At 35.3% G+C, this 22,615-nt stretch overlaps 1 protein-coding gene and 1 long non-coding RNA gene across 6 annotated transcripts; one reads left to right on the top strand and one right to left on the bottom strand.

Annotated features, from left to right (window-relative positions):
- Positions 1–1,524: 1,524 nt before the first annotated feature.
- On the bottom strand, positions 1,525–5,147 carry LOC108205776 (uncharacterized). 5 transcript variants are annotated; one of them, XR_001804015.2, is made up of 6 exons: positions 4,663–5,147; positions 3,785–4,574; positions 2,694–3,696; positions 2,416–2,594; positions 1,965–2,333; positions 1,525–1,870 (listed from the first exon to the last, which is right to left on the bottom strand). It is a non-coding gene; the product is annotated as an uncharacterized LOC108205776 (long non-coding RNA). The 5 variants fall into 5 exon arrangements; XR_010289343.1 differs by having other exon boundaries at positions 2,416–3,217; positions 3,298–3,696; XR_001804017.2 differs by having other exon boundaries at positions 2,416–3,217; positions 3,328–3,696.
- Positions 5,148–7,429: 2,282 nt separating this feature from the next.
- LOC108208770 (mediator of RNA polymerase II transcription subunit 12) lies at positions 7,430–20,979 on the top strand. The gene is made up of 13 exons (XM_017379296.2): positions 7,430–7,741; positions 9,509–9,703; positions 9,943–10,002; positions 10,209–10,314; positions 11,218–11,286; positions 11,363–11,416; positions 11,831–11,938; positions 12,426–12,575; positions 12,843–13,175; positions 13,315–15,710; positions 16,032–18,623; positions 18,811–19,141; positions 19,978–20,979. Exons 2-13 carry the CDS (start codon positions 9,576–9,578, stop codon positions 20,425–20,427), a joined length of 6,777 nt encoding a protein of 2,258 aa, XP_017234785.1. The 5' UTR covers positions 7,430–7,741; positions 9,509–9,575; the 3' UTR covers positions 20,428–20,979.
- Positions 20,980–22,615: the final 1,636 nt, after the last annotated feature.

Genomic DNA, 22,615 nt, shown 5'->3' with positions numbered 1-22,615 from the left:
CAATTTTCAAAAATTATGTTCAGTTTTAAATTGTATAAATTTAGGTCACTAAATTCGATAAAGAACCCTAAATTTATGGTCCAATTTGGGGTTTTTTAAAATTAAATCTAATTTGTGAAAATTGTTGTCATATGAGTGTCGCTAGTGATTCAAGCTTTAATTTGACTACTTGAACTTTGAGTTTGGATATCACTAACACCTTCAAAATTGCTTTGATCTGTATGAAACTCAAGAACCCTAGTTAACACCGTTAGAATCTTTTTGACGGAAGGACTTAGATCAGAAAATAGAAAAGTTAAGTGACCTAAAATACGGAATCTTTGTTCAGGGACCTAGACAATAAAACGTCAATAGTTCAAGGACCTATAAATTAATTTACCCTTATTTTTTTTATTAATGACGAAATATCAATACATCACTGGCCGGCTCAAGTGTCAGTTTCCAAAATTCAAATAGGATGAAAATTTATAATAGAGTAAAACCAGGATTTAATTCTATTCGCTTTTATTTTTTAATTTTTTTGAAACACATTCGCATTTATATTTTAAATTTACAAATATATAATCAGATATTACTTTTATGTTTCAAAAAATCATAAAAAATTTGTTGAGGGTCATCATTTTAAAAATATAATATAATATTTTTTTCTCATAATCATTAACCATTTTTTTTATAAATTAAACAATATAAATTTAAAATTTCGATCACCAAGATAAAACAAAATGAAAAAAATTCGATCATCAATTTATTGATGAATAAATAAAACACTTCTGGAAAATCAAAAAAGAATAAACTCTTTAGAAGGTACTATCCCTGTCGTCCTCAACCTCAAGAGTAAGTTATAAACATTCAGAAGCTGTTATGAGGTCAAGAACAGTTCAAGGATCACATAATCATAGTTCTAACTTCTTGTAAAAAAGCTAAAGTTCGCCATTGATATCAACGTTTGCAAATACTGACGTACATAAGATCATCGATAACACTTGTCTACATGCATTCAACGAGTGTTCCTATATTGGACAACAAATCAAACAGACAAAACAAAATATATTATTATCAAATTCCTCGTACTTAAGAAAGTACACACTCCAGTCTCCAGTATTGCTTCATATTTGGTCCATAAACATACAAAACATCATACTCCTCGGTCTTGTTTTATTTCGAAGGTTTGATTTTTCGACACATATTTTTAGGTGTTTTGATCCTACTATAAAAGATGCTAGTGAGTAGTGACCCTTGGAAGTTGGAATGCATGTTCAGTCGGCTTAATCTAATCTTAAGCATCATCAACAATTTAGGATAAATTAAAACGCTAAACATTACATGAGTACAGGGTACTTGGACAAATTAGAACAAATGAAATTTTCTTCTGGAATAATGACTTCCTAATGTCATATTAGTAGAGAAATTCATTCAATAGCCAGTGTACTGGCAAAAGTCAAAACAGAATGACCTAAGGCCAACTATAGCAAATTCTTCTTCTACAAAAAAGCATCATCTCCCTCAATATACTTTTGGAACAAGGCAGTTTATGCAGTAGCCCTGAAGTAGTAAGTTGTTTTTTTTTCCTGCCTAAGCATGTAAATGGGGTTTCTGCAAGAATTTTTCCCGTTTTAGCTTCATTGATTAATCTAAAAAAACCATTCATGACTTTAAACAAATTCCAAGAGCCTAAAACACGAAAAAGCAGTATCCACAGAGATATTACTATTTACTTCTGAATCCTTCGAGACAGATCATAGTATATATTATAAAATCCACATGAACATATATTTCAACCAATTCTCTCAAATTCAGTAACGATGGCCTATTGATTCTCGGAATGCAGCAGAGCCCCTGATCCTTTTAACCAAGTCTCTCAATCCAGAATCTGCCACAAGAGAATCTCAGAATACACATCAGTAATAAAACAATTAAATACACAAAATTACGCCTTGGCAAAAAATTACATAAAATAAACTTACATGTAACAGGCGAATCTGCACCGGCAATTTAATCATCAGAGTTTGCAAAATAAAGGTGTGTATGCACACGGTAACCGTCATCCAATTTAAAAGTATCCAACGGGTAAAACAAGTCTGCCATCCTCACAATCAAATCAAGATCATCTTCCCTAAATTCACTATTAGCCAACCACCACTGTCTTTGCATCTCGTTCTCAGGAGTTTCCTTGAACACTCTTCTTCCAAGATAGATTATAGTAAACGGATCCTTTTCATCAGACTCCACAACTGCATTGGCAATAAGGTTAGACATAAAGCCGAAAAACATCCGTGATTCCCAGAATGCAGGAGAATCCCTCATCCTTTTAACCAAATCCCTTAATCCTGAATCTGTAACAACAAAACATCTCATAAAATTAAAAAGCACAGATAAAACTGAAAAATCTCGTATTACAACTAAGCGAGCACTTACATGTAACAGGATAATCCAAACCATCAATTTGACGATCAGAGTTTGAAATATAAAATTTTACATGCGCGCGAGATTTCTCTAACTTGAGAGCTGGTGCGAACAAGCCGGTCATGTTCAGCATCAGATCAAGATCATGTCATCATCATGATACTGCAAAGCTTTGGCCAGTTCTTTATGGTCTGCCCCAGTCCATAACATGAACTCAAATATGTTAAGTTCAAGTTGTCCTTGACTCGTTCAAATATAAAATTACATACTAATTAGTTTTGAACACACACCATGACTTCTATGATGTGGAAAAAAAAGAAATCGTTTTGCTTCTGAGATCAAACTGCAGCTCTCCTTTTATATCTGAATGGTTTGAACTCAAGCACAAGTGTATATTTTTTAAAATTGAATATTAACGAGTTGAACTGGAATATCACGCAAATAACTTGATTAGTAAAATACTCCAGTACACTTATAATGCACTATGACTTGGGGGGTGGGGGGTGGGGGGGGCGATTTGATGATAAAATGTCTTCATAAGGTGAGTTTCTAGCTATCTGTTTAAGTTAAAATGGGAGATTCAACAGTCTAGAAAGGGAACAGGGCTTTGTTAGAAGTTTTTCAATCAAAGGCCAGGTCCTTTGCTTGATTTCATATGATGTTACCCCCACGAACGGATCACAGAAGTAATAACGGGAAAGATAGAAGAACATATATGGGGACCGATTTTCTCAAATTCAGTAACGATGGCCTAATGATTCTCGGAATGCAGAAAAGCCCCTGATCCTATTAACCAAGTCTCTCAATCTGGAATCTGCAACAAGAGAAATCTCAGAATACATATCAGTAATCATACAGTTAAATACACAAAGTTATACCTTAGCAAAAACTTACAAGATTTTTTACAAAAAACAAACTAATTACATGTATGATATAACAGGCGAATCTGAACCAACAATTTGGTCATCAGAGTTTGAAAAATAAGGATTTATATGCACACAATAACTGTAATCCGGATTAGAAGCATTTATTGGTCGAAACAAGTCTGCCATTCTCGATATCAAATCAAGATCATCTTCCCTAAATTCACTATTAACCAACCACCACTGTCTTTGCATCTCGTTCTCAGGAATTCTCTGGAACACTCTTTTTCCGAGTTAGAACAAAGTAAACGGATCCTTTTCATCGAACTCCAGAACTGCATTGGCTATTTCATCAGACATCAAGCCAAAAAACATCCTCAATTTCAAAAACACGTTAGAAGCCCTATCTTTTTAACCAATTCTCTTAATCCTGAATTTGTAACAATACAAAAAAAACTCATTACACTGAAAAAACAAATCTCGAAAAAAAAAAGGTGAAAACTAGCGTGAGCACTTACATGTAACAGGCGATTTGATTATAAAATTTCTTCATAAGGTGAGCTTCTAGCTATCTGTTTAAGTTAAAATGGGAGATTCAACAGTCTAGAAAGGGAACAGGGCTTTGTTAGAAGTTTTTCAATCAAAGGCCAGGTCCTTTGCTTGATTTCATATGATGTTACCCCCACGAACGGATCACAGAAGTAATAACGGGAAAGATAGAAGAACATATATGGGGACCGATTTTCTCAAATTCAGTAACGATGGCCTAATGATTCTCGGAATGCAGAAAAGCCCCTGATCCTATTAACCAAGTCTCTCAATCTGGAATCTGCAACAAGAGAAATCTCAGAATACATATCAGTAATCATACAGTTAAATACACAAAGTTATACCTTAGCAAAAACTTACAAGATTTTTTACAAAAAACAAACTAATTACATGTATGATATAACAGGCGAATCTGAACCAACAATTTGGTCATCAGAGTTTGAAAAATAAGGATTTATATGCACACAATAACTGTAATCCGAATTAGAAGCATTTATTGGTCGAAACAAGTCTGCCATTCTCGATATCAAATCAAGATCATCTTCCCTAAATTCACTATTAACCAACCACCACTGTATTTGCATCTCGTTCTCAGGAATTCTCTGGAACACTCTTTTTCCGAGTTAGAACAAAGTAAACGGATCCTTTTCATCGAACTCCAGAACTGCATTGGCTATTTCGTCAGACATCAAGCCAAAAAACATCCTCAATTTCAAAAACACGTTAGAAGCCCTATCTTTTTAACCAATTCCCTTAATCCTGAATTTGTAACAATACAAAAAAAACTCATTACACTGAAAAACAAATCTCGAAAAAAAAAAAGGTGAAAACTAGCGTGAGCACTTACATGTAATAGGAGGATAGAAACCATCAATTTGATGATCAGAGTTGCTATATAATTTTACATGTGCACGAGATTTGTCTGACTTGAGAGCTGGTGCACAGAAGCCGGCCATGTTCTGTATGATCATGTCCCGTAAATTCACTATTAGCCGCGCCGGCCACCATTGTCTTCGTTCCTCGTTTCGGTACACTTTTCCTCCAAGAAAGCACAAAACACCAAAATCTTTATCATCGGACTCGAGAAATTGGACTGTTGGTTAGCCGTATTTGCGCCTCAGAAACTATTGAACTAACCCACGACTCATGTCGGCTCGTTATGATTTTGTAGTAGTATAAATTATTAAAATTTTATATGGAATAGAGTTCCATAGCTAGGAACGGGCAATTACAGATCCGATCCCAGTAGACAGGAGATTCCGAGAATTTTTCGGGAGCGAGATGAGAAATGGGTAATTTCTAGGGGATCGGGTGGAGTCGGGGCGAGGGTCCGGTCCGATCGACTCCGATTATATATATCTAAAAATATAATATATTCTCATATTCATGATATATAAATATACTAGATTAATTATAAAAAGTAATCTACTTATAATATTGTTATAATTAATAAATGATCTATGAGTTTATTGATCAATTTTTGATGTTGAAATAATTTTTCTAATTTTAAAATCATCATTTGACTATATTGTGAATCAATTTAAATATGATTTGATGTTAAATATATGAGATAATCTAATTTTATTAGTATATTATAAGTTATTAGATTTTTTTATTAGAAAGTATTATATAATATAAATAATTATTTTTTAATAAAATTTCTAGAATTGCAGGGGATCTCTCTTTCCCATTTGGGCAGGGAGAAAAAGAATCCCCATTTGAGATTTGGAATAAGTTCGAAAATTACTATCAAATTCTCATTCGAGAACGGGAATAACACTTCCAGACTCAAAATGATCTGTGTTCATGCTTGTCCATAGATAATATATCACTTTTGAATTAATTTTTTTATTCATACTAGTTTTAATAGATTTTTGGGATTATTTATTTATTTATTTATTTTAGTTGTATATAAATTTTTGATAATTCCAACTTTATTTTTCAAACAAAAATCATGTCACTAGTTTTTAAATATGACGTATTATTTATAATATATTATAATACAATTATATTTTTTCACATAATTTTATGTCTTTTCTTAATTATTATATATCATATTTTATACTAATATTATTTTGATCAGTTATGCACTTGTTGTATTTTAATATAAATATGTTTATGTATATGTATTTTTAGTTGTGCACTTTGAGATTTGATATATTGTTGTGTGTGTATTTCATATATGTATGTATTTTTGTGTGTGTGTATATAATTTTGGCTGATTATACGTTAGATGGTCGCTCTGGAAAATCAAGAATAAATTTGTTATGTGTTCAAATTTATCGGTTACATTTTGAAATAACTTTGTGAATGCTCTCTGTTTGATTAACTCTCTACTAAGATGGAAGTTGAATACGTGGCATGTGAACCCACAAGTTTTGTCATCAAATCGGTGGTACGCAGAAAAATTGATGGAACTTTGAAATTTCACTCCAAAATCGTATATCGTAAACATGCAAATTTGAAGAGCTAGCTATTAAATACATGTCACTTGCAAAAAAAAAAGGACAAATATTTTTAAAAATCACCACAAAGATGTTCTTCAAGTTGCTTATGAATTCGAGAATAACACTAGATAACATATTTATGATATTTTAGTGATCGTGTTTTTCTGATACAACACTCGGTCTTGAAATTATAATAAGTATATAATGTTTGTAAGAAAATGTTGTTTCAATTGTAAATAGTATACTTAAATTTTATAAATTTGGTCGATCGATCTCAGATAAAAGCGGATAATGTAAATTACGTCACAGTAGGAGAATTTTTTGAGGAAGAAATTTAGTATAATATAGAGTATTTCTGTTGGAGATTTAGAGATTTCGGCTGTGATACTTCAAATTTTATTTGTCCGCACTATATTATTTTTGTGTCAGATATTTTTTTTACTTGTCTTTATTTTATGTTATTCAAGAATCTTTTGTTATATTTGTTTCTTCCGCATTATTACTTGCCGGATGTTGTTAACGTCACTATTTTTGTTGGTGTTGATATTATTTTTGTCGTTTATAATGATTTTTTAGTACATGCCTGCATTTTTTTTTTGTCTGTTCTTCTTTTATGATATGTACATGCATGTAAAACATTCAATTTTATTTAATATGTTTTCGTGCTATGTTTTTTTTTATAAAAATTCTTCATACTTAAAGTATGATTTTATCATCATTATTTTTGTAATTAATGAAATTATTTGTCGATCCATTCTATTCCAAACACAGACATACACGTACATTTTATTCTTATCTTATCTTCTTTTATTATCCATTATTCGACGTATTCTTATTTGATATATTTAATTTGTTTGATTAACACTTTTCATATTTTATTATATATTTTTTGATTTTGACTTTTGTACTTATTTTTCGAAAAAATACTTTTTCTCCTTGCTCAGAATTGAAAATTCAGAATCAATAAAGGGCAAACACTATTAGAATTCTAGTTCTTAGTTCAAATCCATCAATTTCACCCCATAAGAATTCAAAATCACAAAAAAGGAAAAAAAAAGGAACAAACAATATTCGCACGAACATACAGAGTACATATACTACATACACACATCGTCATCCTCATCAGCACAAAAGAGTCAAACCCCCCCTTCCCCTTCTTATAACAACAAATAAAACCAATCGCTTACTTTCTCTTTCTATACATACACAAATACACACATATCACCTCTGTCGATTTGGGTTTTTTTCATCTCTCAATCCCTAGAAATCCTACACATTCCTTTTTCAATTCTCGATTACCCCTTTGATTTTTCTTCAAAATCTCGGCACCCGTTTTCTTAAATTCCCCTAACTTTAAAAACCCTAGTTCACTTTTTTGGGGAATTGCAAGTTAGTGTTAGTATAACACACTAGTACGTAATAAAGTTTGTATCTTTTTTGTGCAGATTCATGTTTTTGTGCTAGGTTTTGTGTTTTAAGGTATGTTTTGATTGGAATTTAGTAGAAAGATTGAATTTTGCTTCAGTTTTTTTGGGTTTTTTAATCTGGGTTGTGTATGATATGGTGTAACGATGTAGCTGCTTGATTGTATTTAGCTCTTGTTTGGTTTTAATTATGTTTTCTTTTCCTTCTTTGATGAATTCTATATGGGGTTTGAGCTTCAGTTTTAGTGCGTGTATTTATTTTATTTTATGTATGTATGTATAAATGAACTTGTCTGATTAAAGGAACCAAGTTTACATCCGGTTATATCAACAAGATTTGGACTTGCAGTGGTTTGATTAAGAAATAATAATTTACTTGCCATGATACTGTATTAATACTTGGGTTTCCTATACGATTCATTTATTTATAGGTGCATATGAGGGAAATTGATTATGTAGTCGAGTTTTTGTGATGGTATGAATAGTGAACCCTGAACAGGAATCTGTCATTGTTTGTTTGTTATATCAGTTAGTATTATGAGGTTGAGCTTTAGTAACTGTATGCAACTATTTGAATTAACTTGTTCGCGCCAAGTATTTGGAGGTCAATTATTTAAAGGTTATACGTGATTAGCCATACTTTACAGTAGTTAATCAGATATCCACTCCATTTAGTTATGTTTAAAGGCCCATACGGCTTTTAATACTCCCAGGTATTAGGCACATCGACTTGTGGGAATTGGTATATCTCCGATTCTCATGCTTGGTTTCCGAACTGAGGTCCTTGTAATAGGCTGTAAGAACATATATATGTATTAGCATTAATAACTAGGTCACGTGCCTATTATCGTTCAAAGTTGTTATGCAATCTTTTTTTAGAAAAGTCATATATAAAAGAACTTGACCAAGCATGCAGTAATTAATGTAGATGAGAACTTCTGATTGTTGTATATATAAATGCTATGTTATTGCTAGATGAAGGTATAACGAAACTTCGAATATTTATCTAAAACCTTGTCATTTTGTTGTAGCATTTATTCTGAAACCAAAATATGTTTGTAACGGAATAGTTTGGTTTTTGTCATTTATTACCCATCAAATGAAATATAGCAAGTTCGACTTCGAAGACCATTAGAATGGGGGGAAATGTTAACAAAGTTTTTTAATTTCCAGAATTATCACTGTCAACATGACACGACACAAGTAGTGCCTGGAATGCGGTTCCTACATATAAGAGAAAGGAAGAAAATTGAGAGAATTTAAGATTTATTGGTAACTTTGATCAATTTAAGAATCCCCAAGTCATGTCGGAGTGCATGTAATTGCTGCTTGGTAGAGTCTACCTCCGTCACATTTATCCACTTTCAAGTCATTGTCTCAGGGTCTGGAAATCTGAATTACATATATAGAAAATGATTTAAAACATTCCATCTAAAACCCATTATTAGACAATTCGAATTGCTTTATATCAATAGTTGCTAGTCTAGTAATTTGTTTGTAAGTTTTGTTCCTAATGGATTCCCATTTTAATAGAGCTTTATTAATCTAGATCAGTGATCAGATTTTATTTGTGGATGTTAATTGCTAATTTCCAGCATTGAACTATTAAGTAATATTTTACCTATCTACCTATACACTTGTAAGACTTGATGCTTGGATAGGTCTCTGTAGAATAATGTTTTTAGTTTTAAGTCTCTTCTATGTGAAACATGCATTGTGACCGATCTTTATTTCTATATATGCTTAGTAACCTCTCAAAATATAACCTTTGCCGATCCATCTTGTTTTCATGTGAGTTAATTTCTCTTCGACTTTTATGCAGTCTCATTTAAGTAGAAGTTTATAGCTCTTCAATGCTGGAGGCAGTATGCAGGTGATAGCTTTTGGAAATGCAAAGGTATCATGCAACCAGCAGCACTAGTGCGGTCAATAACAATGCTATTGGCGGGAGATCAGCTAAGGATTCATCTCGATCTGAGGCCTCTCCGGTTACCTCAAACTTTCCTCTGAACTCAAGGTTTATGTTCTCTGCATTCTTTTGTTGAGTTCTTAGGGACTTTTGTCTTTGCATGTTCATGTTTACTCATGGTCCTGTTACTTCTATAAAAGGAGACAATTTTGTTGGAGCTATGCAGTTTAAATAGTGTAGAATGTAGCAACAAATAAACCAATGAATCTCCCTATTTTATACAGTACTATATTTTGGAAGAAAAATATTTGTAGTAAGCTTTTGTAAAACTTGATATATTCTGGCAGGCGGCAAATACAGGTGACTCCATACAAACTAAGATGTGAGAAAGAATCGCTTAATTCACGGTAATTTCGGCAACCTAATAATTGATTTTCTTTGAAGTTTCACTATTATTGACAAAATTAAATCCAGTTATTGTTTTTCTTCCTCTGTTTTCTTAACTACTGCGATATGCTCTAATAAGTGGCTTGACCTTGAACTTGAATCATTGGAGATAGATGTCAGACGCTTAATAATTCTCTTTTAGATCTAAATAGTATAATTTTTACAGGCTCGGGCCACCTGACTTCAACCCACCAACTCTGAATTGCCCCGAGGAGACACTTACCAGGGAATATGTACAATCCGGATACAGGGAGACTGTTGAGGGACTCGAGGTATGAAAATGTGTATATAATACATCAGTTAGAACTTCAATCTTAACAAATATATTTTGAGTGTCCATTAAAAACTGAATTTTACACCCACAACTTGTATTGCTAACGTTTTTTTTAAACCGTAAGTATGATAATGTTTCAAAATTTTAAAAATTAAAACTACTTCATAAAGTGTAATGACCATAAATACTGGTATATGCTTATACTGATGATTTATGTATACTACCCTAACATCATATGCACTATCGGATACCTAGATTTTTTATAACAAGATTTGTCTAACCTCTGCAACATACATAGTAAGTATCTTGTACTATGTTTTTGATATGTCCATTGAAGAAGTTTAATACCCATTGAGAAACACTGATTAGTTTTTATTCGTGCTAAAAAGTATTTGGGCCCATTGGCGGTTTGTTGGTACCTTAATCAAACCACAAACTAATTTGTAAATGTAATATTAATATGAGACTTTGTTTGTATGTAGGAAGAAAAACCAAGATTGAGACCAAAGTATTTATGAATGTTGCAACTGTACCCATAAAATAGATTTTACATCATAATTGTAAACAATCTCAATTGATTGTAGTATTTTGTTACCAGATCCATGACTAAAGGTAGCCATAAGTAAGGGTTTTTCCCTCAATTAAGTTGGTATGTATTTCTAATGGTAATGACAACAAGTCACGAATCATCATATGTTTAGTTAAAGGTGATAACATCTATTTAGCAAAACTTAATTTACAGAATCAGTTTGTTGATATTATACGGTAGGACTGATGTAAAGCTGTTGTGCACATGGCTTTTGTTCATTTGTGATTCAGTAATTTGCCTACGTCTTTTACACATACAATATCTGTATAATCTTGTTTTGTAATTTGTTTATATTTGTTGATATTCTCTCAGGAATCTAGAGAGATCTCATTATCACAGGCCCAAGCTTTTTCTCGACCTTTAGTCTTAAAGTGCAAAGAGGTAGACATTGAATTTTGTAGCTCGAAAGACGATCTTTTATTCTTTTGCTTTACTAATTTTATATGCTGTTTTTCAGTCAATCAGAAAATATCACAGGGCCATTAATGAAGCTCGTGCACGAAAACGCAAGGTGATATTATTTTCTTTCTTTTTAAATGGTTGCCAATTTGTTTGCAACTTTGTTAATGTTTTGCCACAAGGCATGTCCTGGGATACTCTCCCATATGTTGCCTCTTGCTTTTGTTGTTCAGCATTATCACTTAGAGCAAGTCAAATGGTGTGTTATATATTGTTGTATAGCTATATTATAGAACAAAAACTAAAAATCACCACTCCAATGGTGCTCTATACCATGTGCTCAAATAGAACTATGCTATAGTTTGTTCTGAATATTGAACAAAAGATAGATGGAGCTATAATAGCCAACACATGAATAAGTGAAAATAATGGGGTCCTTGGTCTTATGTTTTTAAGTGCTCTATTCTATATATTTACCTAATTTGAATTTGATGGTGAACCTTGCATTATATTCTAAATGTTACAGGAGGGCCAAGTTTATGGAGTTCCCCTCTCTGGTAATTTATTGACCAAACCAGGTACTTTTGTGGAACAAAAGCCATGTGGAGAGGACTTCAGGAAAAAATGGATGGAGGTCAGAATTTACTTTCAAATAGGCAACCTATAAATGTTTATTCAGTTGTTATATCTTGTTTATATTAAAAATATGTGGTAATTAACTTATGAAACATGTTTAGGAATTAGGATAGGTGACCTGACTGTGCCATTATAGTACCCATGCATTGTAGCAGCAGCACAAGGAAATAATTTGATGTTTATGTGACACATAAGTGTAGCACTGCCATTTGCCTAAGCAACACTATAGTACCTGAGAAATGCAGATGGTGCCACCTAAATCCAATCCAAATAAATTTTATGTCTGTTAATTTGTGTTTTTGGCAATTTTTAGGGTGTTGTGATTCTTAGGCATGTGTAGTGCACATCAATTTTTTGAGTGTAGGTGGTACTATATTTGTTTATGCATATATGCAAACAGGACCTTATGTATGCAAAGATTTTTCTGTTCCAGTTTATTCAACATAAAAGTTGTTATTAATGTCTTTTGGATTTCTAATCTGCAGGGTTTATCTCAGCCGCGTAAACAGTTGCGTTCACTGGCTGACCATATTCCTCATGGTTATAAGAAGACAACCCTTTTTGAAGTCCTAATCCGGAATAATGTTCCTATACTACGGGCAACTTGGTTCATTAAAGTAACCTATCTTAATCAGGTATGTTTACATTGGTTGCTTTCACTATTGTTAGGTTAGTTCTATTTTTCTACTTTAGTTGTATCGTGCTAGGCACGGTGGCAAGTTCTGCTTGCTAGTGCTAGGTTAAGGGTTTGACCCCTGTCAACAGCATTTTATGACAATTTAGAACAAGGGAGAGTCTGTGACATTTGAACTTCCCCAAACCCTGTCAATTTGGGATCCTTGACATTTTCTTAGTGGTCTTTTATCCTTGCAGGTTAACAAATTATATTTTATATGTTGCAGATTCGTCCGGGATCATCCAGTACTCCTGAGAAGACTCAGTATACCCGGTCTGAGCAGTGGACAAAAGATGTGATTGATTACTTGCAGCACCTTCTGGATGAATTTGTCTCGAAAAGTAAATCGCTTCCTATTGTAAATGTCAGAGACCGGGCATCACAAATTTCTTCTGGGTCAATGCATCACAAAAACGGGAAAATATCATCCACGGTCGATAGCGAGGATCCTCCCTTTCAATTTAAATGGTGGTATGTGGTGCGGATTCTGCAATGGCACTACTCAGAGAAGTTGCTTGTTCCTTCTCTCATCATTGATTGGATTCTTAAACAGCTACAGGTATAATCTATCCAGCCAAACTTTCATAACCCTGTTCATATGTGAGAATTTTGTAGCTTCGTTTATCTTTCTAGTCAGCGTTTATCTAGGTACTAAGCTTTTCTCTTTTGTTTCTACCGTCACTGTTATAATTTTTCAGGAAAGAGAATCACTTGGGATATTGCAGCTGCTAATGCCCATCTTATATTCTGTCTTAGAAACAGTTGTCTTATCTCAGTCATATGTTCGCAAATTAACAGGATTAGCCCTTCGTTTCATCCGTGAACCTTCTCCGCGTGGTTCTGATCTTGTGGATAACTCACAGAGGGCATACACAGTCTCTGCTCTGGTGGAGATGCTTCGGTATTTACTACTTGCTGTGCCTGATACTTTTGTTGCTTTGGATTGCTTTCCGTTGCCGTCTTGTGTAGTATCTCATGTTGTAACTGACGGGGGAATCCTGACAAAGTTATCTGAGGAATCAAGGAGAGAAAGAGATGGTCCAATGGAAATTTCTTGTGTGGGTAGAGACAGAGGGCTTGAGGTTCAGGGTCAGCCATTGTCCATTGATTGTGTTGTTTCATCGATCCAAAAACGGGCAACTAATCTTGCCCGGGCTGCAAGACCTAGCCATCCTGGTCATAATGTGGCTAAAGCTGTACAAGCATTGGACAGAGCTCTGATAAAGGGTGATGTCACAGTCGCATATAGATTTCTCTTTGAAAAGATTTGTGATGGAGCTGTTGATACAAGGTGGATGACTGAAGTTAGCCCATGCTTACTATCATCACTTAAGTGGATTGGCACAATTAATTTATCGTTTCTTTGCTCCGTGTTTTTCATTTGCGAATGGGCAACGTGTGATTTTAGGGATGTACGGACTGGCCCAATTAAAGGACTAAAATTCACTGGGGGGAGGGACTTTTCTCAAATATATATTGCACTGCGACTTTTGAAGCTTACAAAACAGAGCATACAAAGTTCAGTGCGAGGCAGGAGCGATTACATCTCAGAAATTGATGACCCTGTGGGAGGCACTGGTCATCTGAATAATTTTTTTGAAAGGAGATCTTCTAGGAATCTTTCTGAGCTAAAAAGGAAATTAAAGAGTTTAGAAGGGAAAAGGAAGGATTTGTCTGAAGTTTTTCAAAGCCCAGGTCCTTTGCATGATATCATAGTATGTTGGGTCGATCAACATGAGACACAAAATGGAGAAGGTTTTAAGCGCCTACAACTACTTGTTATTGAGTTAACCCGTTCTGGGATATTCTACCCACAGGCATATGTAAGACAGCTTATAGTTAGTGGAATCATGGATGACCCTGCTGCTGATTTGGGAAGAAGGATGAGACACTACAAAATTATAAAGCAGCTTCCAGGTCCCTATGTTTGTGATGCTTTAGAAGAAGCACAAGCTGTTGAAACGGAATTGATGGCAGAAGCCATGCATGTTTACTCTAATGAACGCCGATTTGTGCTTTCGGGACTTATTGGTAATCGCAGAAGTAATAACGGGAAAAATAATTCATCTCGGAAACGAAAGAAATATTTAAATTACGGCATAGATAATTCTTTATTATTGGCTGCTGATCAGCATACAAAGGATTCATCTTCAAGCTATTCATCTGGGAAAAATGTGAACAGTGTTGCTCACCTGGAAGATTTAAAGGTATCAATCTCAATGTTGTTGCAATTCCCAAGTTTTTCTTCTACAAGTGTAGATGCGGGGAGTGTTGATATGCAGGGGACTAATAAGAAGTCTGTTGGGTCAGTAATCCCCATGAATGACAGTGGCGAGGGAACACCTGGATGTGAAGAATGTAAAAGGGTAAAGAGACAAAAGTTAAATGATGAGAAGTATCTGCCAGTTAATTCCCCTAATCAATTTGATGATGAAGACATGTGGTGGGTGAAAGAAGGGTCCAAGTCATCTGAATCTAATAGAACAGACCTTCCTGTTAAGGCAACCAAACAGGCCTCACGGGGCAGGCAAAAGGTTGTGCGTAAAACTCAAAGTTTAGCCCAATTAGCATCTGCTAGAATTGAAGGTAGTCTGGGAGCATCTATTAGTCACCTTTGTGATAGTAGGATAAGTTGTCCTCACCACAGATCTGGTAATGATGTGGATGCTTCTAAATTGGCCGGGATTGGGCTATCTGCTGGGAACATTGTTTCAATTGGAAAAGCTCTAAAGCAGCTCCGATTTGTAGAGAAGAGGGTCATCTCTGTCTGGTTGATGGCCACTGCAAAGAAGCTTGTTGAAGAGGCTGAGAAGGATGTTGTCAAGGTTGGTCAATACAGTAGACAGGTACCTGCTGCTGATGACCGTGTATCTTCACGATGGAAGCTCGGAGAAGAGGAGTTGTCTGCTCTAATTTATTTGATGGACATCTCTTATGACCTAGTTCCGGGAGTCAGATTTCTGCTTATGCTATTACCTAAGGTTAGCCACATTGCTTCATTACATGGAGGGAGAAACAGTTTCATGTTGCCAAGGAATGTGGAAAATAATGTCTGTGCCATTGGGGAGACATTTCTTTTATCAATTCTGCGGAGGTGTGCTCGCGAACTCTATCACATAGCCATTTCTTACTCTAGTCTTGTTTTTTTTGCTTTTCTATGGAGGAGGTTGTATCATAAGTATATTAGTGTTTCTGATCTTAACGTAATATCAGTATGAAATTATAAAAAAACACCGATCAATAATCCGTCATGATGTTGTGCTATTCTCAAATTGAAGCATCCTTTTTTCTTAGGTGTATAGGAATTTTCATGAGATGTTATTCATTACTTCTGCATCTGTGAAGCCTAGTCGTGCTTCTAATAAATGATTTGTTTCCCTGATTTGTTATCATTCTGGATTACTTGAACTTTCAGGTATGAAAATATGCTTGCTGCAACTGATCTTATACCTGAAACGCTGTCAGCCTTAATTAATCGTGCTACAGTTGTTTTGGCTTCAAATGGAAGGGTTGCTGGTTCACCTTCACTGGTTTATGCTTGCTATTTGCTGAAGAAATATAGAAATGTGAAGAGTGTCAGTGAGTGGGAAAAAAATCTTAAAGCAACGGGTGACAAGCGACTCATTTCGGAACTTGAGTCTGGAAGATCATCTGATGGTGAATATGGATTTCCTTTGGGTGTTCCCGCTGGAGTTGAAGATGTTGACGATTTTTTACGTCAGAAAATTACTGGTATCCGAGCATCTAGACTCGGTTTGAGCATGAAAGATATAGTGCAAAGACATGTTGATGAAGCATACCACCACTATGGCAGAGAGAGCAAACTTAATTCTGGCGGTACATTTAAAGACCACCCTTCTCTGGAGAAAGTAGATGATGGGCATCAAATAGCTCAACAGACTGTAATGGGATTAATGGAATGCATTAGGCAAACTGGTGGGGCAGCTCAAGAAGGCGACCCTACTTTAGTTTCTTCCGCTGTTTCTGCAATTGTTAACAACATTGGGCAAGTTATAGCTAAGATGCCTGAATTAACAGCCGGTGGGAATTCTCTGTCCTCTAGTCCTTCACTATGCTTTGCACGTCGGACTTTACGCATTCATATAAATTGCCTTGCATTACTTAAGGAAGCACTTGGAGAGCGTCAAAGTCGTGTCTTTGAGATTGCTCTTGCAACAGAGGCTTCCTCAGCCATTGCCCAACTGTTTGCTCCTGGAAAGAATCCCCGTGGTCAATTTCATATGTCTCCTGAAGCACAAGATTTCAATCCAAACTCATCTAATGATGCAATAAATAATACAAAACCTGTTCTTGGTAGGGCTGCAAAATCCACAGCTGCTGTTACTGCACTTGTGGTTGGATCGATTCTTCAGGGAATCGCTACCTTGGAAAGAATGGTAACTGTTTTCAGACTAAAGGAAGGTTTGGATGTAGTTAATTATGTTAGGAGTATGAGGTCAAACTCAAATGGGAACTCGCGTGTAGGGGCATTGAAGGTTGAAAACATGATTGAAGTTTCTGTTCACTGGTTTAGGGTTCTTGTTGGGAACTGCAGAACTGTTTCTGATGGATTCCTTGTTGAGCTTTTAGGTGAAGCTTCTGTATTAGCTTTGTCGAGAATGCAGAGAATGCTTCCACTCAGCTTAGTGTTTCAACCTGCTTATTCCATTTTTGCGTTTATAGTGTGGAGGCCATTCATTTTAAAATTCAACACTATAGCCCGAGAAGATCCCCCACAGTTGCATAACTCCTTGACATTGGCAATCAATGACGTCATCAGACACCTGCCTTTCCGTGATGTTTGTCTGAGAGATACTCCTGGTTTTTATGACATTGTGTCTGCAGATAGTACCGATTCAGAATTTGCTGCCATGCTAGAATTGAGTGGGTTGCATGTGCACTCAAAAGCCTTGGCATTTGTCCCTTTGCGGTCTAGACTCTTTCTAAATACCATGATTGATTGTAAATTGCCGCACGTGTTTGCACAGGATGATAGGAGTCGGGTTCCTGGACATGGCGAGTCAAAACTTCATTATGCAGAAAATGAAGCAAAAATTCTGGATAAATTGGTCCATGTTCTGGACACTCTGCAGCCTGCCAAATTCCACTGGCAGTGGGTTGAGCTTAGACTTCTTTTGAATGAGCAAGCCCTAGTTGAAAAACTGGAATCTGATACCCCTCTAGCCGAGGCTATTCACTCATTATATCCAGATCCTGATAAAGTCGCTGCTTCTGAGAATGAGAATAATTTTATTGAAATCATCCTTACAAGGTTGCTGGTAAGACCTGATGCAGCCCCCCTCTATTCAGAGGTGGTGCATCTTTTTGGGAGGTCACTTGAGGAGTCGATGCTTTTGGCAACTAAGTGGTTTCTCAATGGCCCTGATGTTTTGTTCGGAAGGAAATCTATCAGGCAAAGGCTTATCAATATTGCTGAAAGTAGAGGTCTGTCAACTAAGGCTCAATTCTGGAGGCCATGGGGATGGTGCAGTTCTAATTTTAATCTTCCTAAAAGTAAGAGTGAGAAGGGGAAGTTTGATGTCTTCTCTTTTGAAGAAGGCGAGGTAGTTGAAGAAGGAATTGATTCGAATCGTAACATCAAAGTGCCATCAAAAATTTTAGATGTCAAAACTAATTTTGTCTACCAGCAACATGAAACTGAAAGAGCTCTAACTGAATTAGTTGTTCCATGCATTGATCAAAGCTCTGATGACTCTCGCAACACTTTTGCTAGTGATTTGATCAAGCAGATGAATACAATTGATCAGCAAATAAGTGCAGTTACTCGTGGATCAAGTAAGCAACCAGGAACTGTTACTTCTGGGGTTGAGGCATCTTCGGTTAAAGGAAATACGCGCAAGGGTGCAAGAGGCGGCAGTCCTGGGATAGCAAGACGATCTGCAGTACCAGTTGAAACTGTACTTCCTTCCTCTTCTGCTTTACGAGCTTCCATGTCATTGCGTTTGCAGTTCCTCCTGAGATTGCTTCCTCTTGTGTGTGCAGATAGGTAAATAATGGACTTTTGTCTCAGTCTAGACTGATTTGTAGATCAAGTTGTTTGTTTTGTATGTTGCTTTACTGTCTAGAACTAATAATGTATTAGATGAGTTTCAAGTCAAGGTTCTTTTACCAAATTCATCAAATATTTTGGTCTGATTGTATAGCCTCAAATTCACATATCTACTCGCTTTCAGGGCGCCTTCGGGTCGTAATATGAGGTACATGCTTGCTGCTGTGATTCTCCATCTTCTAGGAAGTAGAGTTGTGTACGAGGATCTAGATCAGTCCAATTTAACATTAGAAATGTCATCAAAGAGGGAGGTAGAGTTGATGGTGGATGCTTACTCTGCCGCTTCTGTAGATTTATCTGGTGAGAATCTCTTTGATCGGTTGTTATCAGTGCTGCACGTATTATTGAGCAGCTGCCAGCCAAGTTGGTTAAAGTTGAAATCCAACTCAAAATCAGCCATTGAATCTGTCAGGAGCTGCACTGTTTTCGACCGGGACGTGGCAGAGAGCATGCAGGTATGATGTTTGTCAACATATTATTAGTGTATTTCATTGTTTTCCTTTTGTTAGTAGTGATTACAGCTATAGGCATGCTTCTATTATTTTAGGGAGGTAGAAAAAAGAGGGACTTGTGTTTTTACTAGATTTATCTGGTGGCGATGGCATGCCGTAATTTTGATAATGTAATGTGAAATTCAGTTTTTGGATTTTAATTTTTGTTTCGGGGCTGAGATAGTGGTCACCCCTTTGTGAATTCTCCCATGTCAACCAGTGTTGTGTGAAAACTGAGTAGGCTTGACTTTAGTTACCACTCTTATCATGTAGACTGACTATCACTGACATCTGAGGTCATTGTTAACTGGCTATTTGAGTACTCTGCTAAGCGTTTATTTCCCTAGGAGAGCTTCTTTTAAGCTTGTTCATCAACAGTTGAGGTCTTATTTATGGGCCTAGGAGTAAAGGTGAGCTCTGTATCCATTAGCTATCCCCAACCTGCTCTGCAGGCGGGATATACTGGTTATCTCTGTGGCTTAAATGAAATAGTCGAGGCACTCTCTTCATAGCTTGATATGAGATATCTCATCACTTGCATACTGCCTGTCACATTTTGAGGTTGTGCTGGACTGTTATCATCAACTGGAAATGATCTTTATACTATGTATGTGTGTCATCTGGGGGTTTGTTCTAGCTTTAGATAAGAACTGTGGGGATTTTATTTTAAATTTGCTTTTATTTGTATCATTTAAAGTTTGCATTTCAATGTTTTTCACACACACAGATGTATTTATATAAATATATATGGCATCACATCATTCACATCATTGTATCTTACGTAGTTTTTGTGGATGCAGAATGACTTGAATAATATGACATTACCAGACATTATCCGTTGGCGCATTCAAACTGCAATGCCAGTTCTTTTCTCTTCATTTCGGTGCTCTATCTCGTGCCAACCGCCATCTGTCTCTGCTTCTGCACTTGCTGCTTTACAGCCCAGCACCTTAGTTTCAGGACTCCATCCTGGAAATATAAACCAGAGCCAGAGAAATCTGGGTGCTTCAGCACGAGGCACCACTCAAGGAGCAGGAAAGAACAAGCCTTCTGCCTTGCAGCAGGACCTGGGTATGGAAATGGATCCCTGGACTCTTTTGGAAGAAGGAACAGAATCTGGCCCATCATCAAGCAACACTGCCATAATGGGTGGCAGTGACCAAGTGAAGGCGTCCTCCTGGCTAAAAGGGGCTGTTAGGGTGAGACGGATGGACCTCGCATATATTGGTTCAGTGGACGAGGACAGCTGATAATTTTTGGGCTTCATATCTTACATGCAAATTCATTCTTTTGTTAGCTGACGAAGGGAAAGGAGCTCGGGAAGAGAGCATTTGATGCTGCAAACAGAACCTGAAGAATGAAGATCTACTCTAGAGCCACCAACCTGCCTTTTGGACCTTGCTCGATTACTAACCCCAGATCGATCTTTGGATGTGGCATTTGTAGGTGCAGTTCAGAGGTTTGTAACTTTGTATATAGGGAGGTAATCGTCTCCCTTAAATTTAGCTAAGCCCAAGCATCTCCCCATGAGCTGTTGTTGTTTCATTGTCATTGTTATCTAGGTACATTCTTACCAGAATCTCTCCATATAGGATAAATGCATCCATATATATAGATTTTGCGTTTTCAGAAGGCTAAAGTGCGCAAATTTGCTTGGTTCAGTTAATTCTAATTGAAATCTGTACTAGTTTCTTAACGTCCGAAATTTGTTTTACTAGAATAGACTAGAATAGCTGTGTTATACTCCCTTGTAAGATACTAATTAAGCAGTAATATATAGGGTTGGCTTCTTCAGCTTATCATTACTTTTTTGCTTCTTTAATTGATATTAGAAAGTATATACTCCCTCTGTTTTGAATTATAAGTCGCTTGACTTTTTGACACACACTTCTAAGTCCTTTGACCGGATAGTAAAAAATCATTATTTTTAAAATTTTCCTTTTCTGAATTATAATATTAATTATATATTTTTATTCAAAATAAGAAAATTTTGAAAATAATAATTTTAATTATGCGGTCAAACGACTTAGAAGTGTGTGTCAAAAAGTCAGATTTATATTTCAAAACTGAGGGAGTATGACCTTAAAGCCATAACTGAAGCTCGTTATGACTTTATCTTTTGCTTAAAAACATTTTGAGCCCTACTCAGCAATTTTATTTTCCAAGCTAATTTCTACTGGAAAAGCGCAATTTAGAAAATAGTCTTTTGGTAGTAAAATTTTCAATACATCACGAGTGCCTTCAAGTTGACTTGGTAATTTTATATACAAAAACACAACATGAATATTTTGATCCGATAAATTTTTTAAACAAAAATTCTTTGTTTGTGTTTTCAATTTTGACACGAAAATGATTAATATTATATTTTCACATCTTGAGTGCAAGGAGTCAAGGACATTGTAATTTAGGGACGTCGTAATTGGGTGTTCTCATTTTTATATCTTTTCATTTGTGTACAAGATATCAAGTACATAATTTAGTCATTTTTATACAACAGTATGAAAAACAGCATACAAAAAAGTTCACTCTTGGTCAAAGGTTCGACTCCCGAAAAGAGCGAAATTTGTGATTATGCTTCCTGTATCAGAGCCTGTCGTTTAAATGCGGTTTACCTTAACTCACGTGGTTATTACGTGAGCTCGTGGGTTTATCCAGTGCGCATCCAAGGGTAGCAGCTGCGGGTTTCTACGTTAAAAAAAATAATATCTGGGAACAATATTTTACCCCCGCAGATTATACGAGTATAGTTTAATGATTTTTTTTAAATATTTTTTGAAATACATTTATTTATTCATTAAAATAATTTATAAAATTATATTTTATCTTATAAGAAAATTAATTATTTAATTTTTTTAAAATTAATTATAAAATTATATTATCTTATAAGAGTGCCGAGCCTAAAATACAATGACAGAGAAAATAATATATAATATTTATATAATACTCTCTCCATGGAATAGTATAGCATGGGGGGGGGGGGGGGGGGTTTGCACTTAGATTAAAAAAATTGTAATTGACGAAGAAAAAAAGGGGTAAAATGGGGTGATCATTTAGTATTTAATATATAAAATAAGTGTAGTGTCAGTAAATTGGTGAAACTAATTAATATTTAATATATAATAAATGAATATAGTGAAAGAAAGTAATTAATATAATTAAATCTTTAGAATATAAATTTTTTACTATTTTTGGAATCTATATAATGGAGCATTTTAACAAAAACTATATAAAAATAAGTTGGAGCATATTTTAAACGGATTTTCTAGTGTGATCTAGCGTGTGCTCATAAATACACACTAACAATCACTTTCTGTTGAGGTGGAGGGTTTTATTAGCCACAATCTCGTTAATAATAATGGCCATGTATACTCAAAAATCATGACTAGTAAAAGACTCCACATCAACAGAAAATAATCACTCTCTCTGTCCCATTTTAGT

The sequence above is a fragment of the Daucus carota genome, chromosome 2 (genome assembly GCF_001625215.2).
Source record: "Daucus carota subsp. sativus chromosome 2, DH1 v3.0, whole genome shotgun sequence".
NCBI lineage: Eukaryota > Viridiplantae > Streptophyta > Magnoliopsida > Apiales > Apiaceae > Daucus > Daucus carota.
Note: the sequence above shows the minus strand (reverse complement) of the source record. Positions and strands in the feature narration are given on the sequence as shown.

Bases quoted from the DNA above. Each gene is read 5' to 3' on its own strand.
- LOC108208770 (XM_017379296.2), top strand. From the start codon at position 9,576: ATGCAAAGGTATCATGCAACCAGCAGCACTAGTGCGGTCAATAACAAT. The intron at 10,315-11,217 runs GTATGAAAATGT...ATATTCTCTCAG, and splicing joins AGACTGTTGAGGGACTCGAG to GAATCTAGAGAGATCTCATT. The intron at 19,142-19,977 runs GTATGATGTTTG...TTGTGGATGCAG, and splicing joins ACGTGGCAGAGAGCATGCAG to AATGACTTGAATAATATGAC.